Raw genomic sequence first — 6,203 nt, forward strand, 5'->3', positions numbered from 1 at the left:
TGTTTCTCTCCAACTGCTAAATATTCTGAAATTTTTTACACGAAAAAATCTTTAATATGACTGTAATGATCCACCATTAATTCTTGCTGATGCGTCTGTAATCTTACCTAATTATATGAAAGTAATAAATACTTTTCAAGATACACTGACATTTTTGCAACTTTTAAAGATCACTTTTTAAAAATTACAAATGGGGATATTGCTACAATAAAATTCAAACCTCTTAGCATAGCATTCAAGACCCGCCACCTGTCTTTTCCATTTCATCTCTCTCGGCCATCACTCCATGTACGGTCAGTTCTCAGTTATCCGACAGTGAATTTGTTTGTTTTGGTTTAATAGTGATTCAGGCACAGCAGGGTCCTGTGAAAGGTTCACCTTTCTAGGTAGAATTAGCTGTTACTGATTTCCAAGGCCGAGCTGCCTTGAGCTTCTCTGGAAGGAAGTGAGAGAGAAAGGCTCAGAGCATTACCTTTCCTTTCTTCCCTTGCCAGATCCCTCCTGGCCCCTCTCCTTCAGCCTGGCCCCTCTCCTTCAGCCTGGGGCACCCAGTCAAGACATTTTAGCTATGCTTTTATATTCCCTCCTTCCTGCTCTCCACTTTCCCAGTCACTCTTTTTGAGAGCTTACTACCATGCTGTCTTATCTAATATTTTTTTGTTTCTTTGCTGTTACATATTTCTCCCTACTTAAAATGTTCTTCCTTTCCTATTGAAATTCTATAATCCCTTTATCCCCTAACAGAGAATTATTCATACCTTCATTTCATTCCCTTTACAGTATATGTTTTACTCTTGCTTTTTTACCATTAACGTTTTAATGTTTGAAATACAAGATGAATTAATTAAAATATACATTCAAGGTATAGGGATCATCTGATATTTGTTACAGTGACATCGTAAGGAATATCTTTCATCTGTTTTTCTATAAACATCTGTAAATTATAGGAATTACATTTATAAATATTCCTTAATATGTTATATAAAATAACTTTTATATGTATTCTGTTTAAAATGAGTGCTTTCTTATGTTCTGTGTACTATTAAAATATCCATATTTAATATTGCTTGTTAGGAATGCATAATAATTATTGCTTATCTGTAGACTAGTGTTGTAGAATATGATTGCATATGAATGGACAGCTTACCAAGTTTAATTGTCTGGAAAACGTATAGCTACAACCATATTTTATTCTTTTAGAAACAGATGGGTGAGATGAAACTACAACTGGAAAACGTCATCAAGGAAAATGAAAGGTAGATCAGTTAACTATTGGCTTTTTATTTTATTATTGTCTTAGATAAATTTTATTATTGTTATTCAATATTTTATTTATATAGTATACTGGTTGTGAGTGTAGGCTCTGGGGCCTGATTTCCAGTGTAACTCTTGGCTCCATTACTTACTAGCTAAGTGACCTTGGGCAAGTTACTTAACCTCTTTGTGCTGTCATTTCCTCATATATAAGTTGGAGATAATAACAGAGCCTATTTCATAGAGCTGACTTTAAAGGGTAAAGTGGTGGAGATAGGGTGCATTATAAGCACTTTATAAGTGTTAGCGATTATTAATAGTATAATGTATAATATGTGTTTTATGAAACATACTGATGAAACAAAACTTATCAAGCAGCCATCCAGCTTTAGAGCTACTGTGTTACCAAAATTGGTACCTCTAGCCTATGTTCCTTCCCCATCCTATCTCTCTGTCCTTTCGCAAGAGATTGACACTGCCTTGAATTTTTTATTTGTCATTTTCTTGCTTTTAAACTTTTTTTATAGGTATATGTATCCATTTACACTATATCATTTAGTTTTTAGTTTTATTATTTATGTCTTCATTGTAAATAATATTTCCAACTAATATAACTACATGAATTGTTTTCAAGCTTTTAAGATGTTATAAAACTTTTTTCTTCATTTTTATCATTTTTAAGTAAATCACTTTTAAGTTGTACCTTCCTGTGTTTTTCCTTTGAGTTATTTTAAAGCATGAAATATCTGTAATTTAGTTTACTGTTAATTTGAATTTGAATTTATGGGTTTCAGAGTTACGATCTAGCTTATGTAAGAATGTGCTGAAGAATAAACCTCTAGTAGTAGTCTTGATTCCATAACTAGCAACAGTTTATTCTGTTTATTAACAGACTAGTAAGAAGTCAAATGAGTTTTGTGAAACAATGAAGAAAATAGCAAATAATTCTATGAGATTAAATATCCCATTTCCATTTAATTGACCAGATGAAACCACTATCACCTTTAAAACTTTTTCCTGAACATCTTGTTTTATCAATTAATAAGATGTATGAATTTCACCTTTCTGAAAAATTAAAATCTCCCTAGGACAAACTGAATTCTACTAGAATTAATTATGACAATTTAATGCATTAGAAATTGTTAGCTAATATTTTTATTCTTATCACACATTATTTAATGATGATTAAAAACTAACTTTTGAGTTCTGCTTAAAAATAATTTTTTACGTAAATAATGATTTTTGACCCAAATGTTTATTTAATTAACACTTAAACATTAATTACTGTTACGAAAATGAATTTAGATTGTTGCTGTGTTAACTGTTTATTCCAAAGGTTGCATAGTGATTTAAAAGATGCTGTTGAAAAACAACTGGAGGCCCTTCCCCTTGGCACAGAGATGGGAAATGATATATATGCAGACGATGAAACAGTCAGGAATCTTCAGGAGCAATTACAGCTAGCCAATCAAGTGAGTGACAGACATATTTTTAAAATTATATCCTGAATAAACAGAGGTTTTAAAAATCTGTGTTAATCATTATTTATGAATACTAATAACAATAACAAAATTGTTAATACTTAATGATTTTCTACAATTTATAAGAATAGTTAAGAGGTAACAAAACTTGCAATACATACCCTGTTTGTTATAGAGGTCAAATAAATATTTTAATTGAATCATAAAGCTTTTGCCATGATTTTTTTTATCTTATAAAATATTCTAATGTCAAAGGAAATTTTCAAAGAGAAAAATCAACAGTTATCAACTTCCTTAAATTTACATTTTATTTTCTGAGTTTTCTTTTGGTACCATTTTTCTTCAGTTTTCAAAGATTATAGAATGATATTTTTCTAAAATGATACTTCTAGGATTATACCTTTCTCCTTTTATCCTCCCTTATAGTAATTGAAATATTTGGGAAGGCATACTTTCAACACTAATTTTTTGTGATTATACATTAGGATATTCTAATTTATAGTTTTATATCTCAAGAATCTCATATCTTACATGGATTTGAATCCCCATTCTTGTACTTTCTGTGTGTCTCAGTTTCCTCATTTATAAATGGGGATTCAAAATTCTGTGTTGCAATTTTGATTTTATAGTTATCTATGAAATGTCATGTAGTTTTATTCCTTGGAAATTGGGTTTTAGAATTGTCTACTTATGGAAGTGGTTTTTCAGGTTAATGAGGCATTTACCTTGATGAGGAGCATGTATGTAATACTGATTTATTTTTTTTTTAATCTCTAAAGGGAAGGAGTTTGAAAAGTAATAGATGAAAAAAAAAATGAGGAAACTATGTCCTTTATGCTGTTCTAGACTAGTGTTATCAGGAAGGATTTATATATGTTTATGCAGAAGAAATATATAGTAGTTTGTAGTTTTCAAACCACTACATTGTAGTTTCAAAAAACAAAATAAGACAAAAGAACCGCATCTCTAAAAAGCATAGTACTTTTATGCTAATTTTTGTACTTCTGTGCTAATTTTCAATGCTAAATTATGTTAAAACTTGAAAATTGCTTATTCTTTTTTAAACCATGCGTTTTTACTATACTTTTTAAAACCATACTCTTAGTCCTTACCTTTTCCCCCTCCTGCTTTCCCCTCTCTTTGCCTTTTCATCTAAATTTTGCTTGGACTCGTATATCTGAAGATGATCTTTTTTGCTACATTTAAGACCAGTTATTTCGTAGAAGATTGGATGAGGTCCAAATTTGAGCAGTCCAAAAGGAAAAAGCAGATTGGCTACAGACAAAATTTCCCACAAAGGTTTCTTTCAGACTCTGCCATCAACTTACTGAGGCACCCTAGGCCAATGGCCTGAACCTCAGTTTTCACTTCTCTAAAGAGAATAATGCTCTCTACATATCAGCTTCGTGTTTCGCAACTTTTGGTTTCAGGACCCATTCTCAGGATGCTTAAGAATAATTGAGGACCCCAGAAAGCTCTTTGTTTTTGTGGGCTATATATCTATCAGTATTTGTTTGTATTACAAATTAAAAATGAGACATTTTTAAACACAGGTGGGAGCACAAGAATGAATGCATTTCAGTAGCCGTCAGAGTGATTGCAGCATCACATATCACATCTTAGAAACTTTGGAAAACTCCACCGTACACTCATGAGAAAATGGGAATCAAAAAGGCAAATAATATATTCATATTATTAAGACCATAATTTTGACTTTAGGGATCTACACAGCATACTTGAGAATTACTATATTTAAAGAATAATGACTTGAAAAGATTTTTATTATAAAATGCCAAATATTCGTATTATACAAACAGTATATGATTCCCGATTTTATTGAAAGAAAAAAAAATTCTTGCTCCAAAATCACATTTATAAATACCAATATATACAATTTTTATAATGATGATTATATACAGATGTTAGCAATATTTACTCTGTTGGTAAAATTATAGGTAATTCTTACTTTCTTCTCTATATTCCTGTGTTTTTCTTATTTTCTACAAAAAAAAAAGTTATTACTTTTACAATCCCAAAAAATAAGTCTTGTACTTTACTGGGGACAATTTTCTTTTTCAGTAATTTCTAAGGTTTATACTTTGTTGAGGAACAAGAATGGTTTAACTACATAGCTCTGATTTAAGGATTTTCATTTTAGCTATGTAATCTGAATAGAAAGAAAGTTTCAAAGAAAGGAATTTTCATTTTTAGGTTTATTTAAATTATTATTAATATGACTTCATATCAAAAATATTACAACTATGCCATCTTTACACAAGTTCTATTTTTATTTTGTTACGTAATATACAAGAATGCATTCTGTAAAAGAATATGATTCATTTGTACTATGCAGTAGCCTGCTAATAATTTATTGAGTTCTCAAATGTTTTTGTTTTATAGGAAAAAAATCAGGCTGTGGAACTCTGGCAGACTGTTTCTCAGGAGTTGGACAGAGTGCAGAAACTTTACCAGGAATATATGACTGAGGCCCAGATTCATGTAGTTGAAAGTCAAAAACAAAAGGTAATCTTGGATTTCGTGGTGTTCTTGTTTATCAATAAGAAATCACACTCTGGAGAAACTCAGTTTTGGAGAGGAATGCCTAAGTCTCCTCTGTGTTATTTACGTTAACAATAAATAGATCTTTAATGGTTAGAAATCTCTTGAACAGATAAGAGAATCAAAATACATCTTAATGTGCATTGGGTTTTATAATGTGCTTAGCAGTGAAAGCTGTATTTAGTGTTAAGAATCAGCTATAAGATTATTACGTATAGTAAATAGACCTCTAAAGCTTTTATATTCTCGATTTAATCCTGGCTTAAAAAAGACAAAAACTGTTCATTAGATCATGGCCAATGAAGGAACCTGCTTTGTCAAATGAAAATGTTAACACCTGTAAATGTGACCTTTTACTAAAATAGATGTCAAGTTTGTATCACAAAAATTAATCAAAATAGAGCTTTACCATAGGGAGGGATCTTAATGATTATTAAGGACGTCTTTCTATTCAAAGCAACATCATTTTATATTCTTTCAATATGGACATCTAGCCTTTGCTTTATACTTCTGTTGGCAAGAACTCACTACCTCATAGGATAATCCATTCCACTGGAAAATATGTCTCCTTCATCCTTGTATTTGTTCTTTTTTTTTGCGGAAAAAAAAAAAAAAACTATAGAGAAATTCAGTTCTGTTGGTTATTCTGTGGATTTTGAGAAAGCACCTGTTTAAACTGATCGTCATGCCTCTCTTCGACTCTCATTTATAGACTTTTCAAATTTCAGTTCATGGCTGTTCCTATTATTTTCATTATAATTGGGAATTTCTATCTAAAGAAGTCATAATAATAATACCTCCATGATGCTTTGCAGTTTACAAAGTAATTTTTTTCTGTATGCCTGGTTTGAAAATATCCCATGTGCTCTGATCTATAAGCCTTACTTCTGAAATCGGGAAACCATCTCG

At 30.8% G+C, this 6,203-nt stretch overlaps 1 protein-coding gene across 3 annotated transcripts in view; it reads left to right on the forward strand.

Annotated features, from left to right (window-relative positions):
• The window catches only part of SCLT1 (sodium channel and clathrin linker 1), a 122,361-nt gene that overhangs the window by 20,808 nt on the left and 95,350 nt on the right, over positions 1-6,203 (forward strand). For all 3 annotated transcript variants that reach the window (XM_011362102.2, XM_023531770.1, XM_011362101.2), the window contains exons 5-7: positions 1,201-1,256; positions 2,591-2,726; positions 5,136-5,258. In XM_011362102.2, the coding sequence (XP_011360404.1) occupies positions 1,201-1,256; positions 2,591-2,726; positions 5,136-5,258 (315 nt within the window). The remainder of the gene's footprint in view (positions 1-1,200; positions 1,257-2,590; positions 2,727-5,135; positions 5,259-6,203) is intronic.

Source organism: Pteropus vampyrus, unplaced genomic scaffold (genome assembly GCF_000151845.1).
Source record: "Pteropus vampyrus isolate Shadow unplaced genomic scaffold, Pvam_2.0 Scaffold73, whole genome shotgun sequence".
In the NCBI taxonomy this organism is placed as follows: domain Eukaryota; kingdom Metazoa; phylum Chordata; class Mammalia; order Chiroptera; family Pteropodidae; genus Pteropus; species Pteropus vampyrus.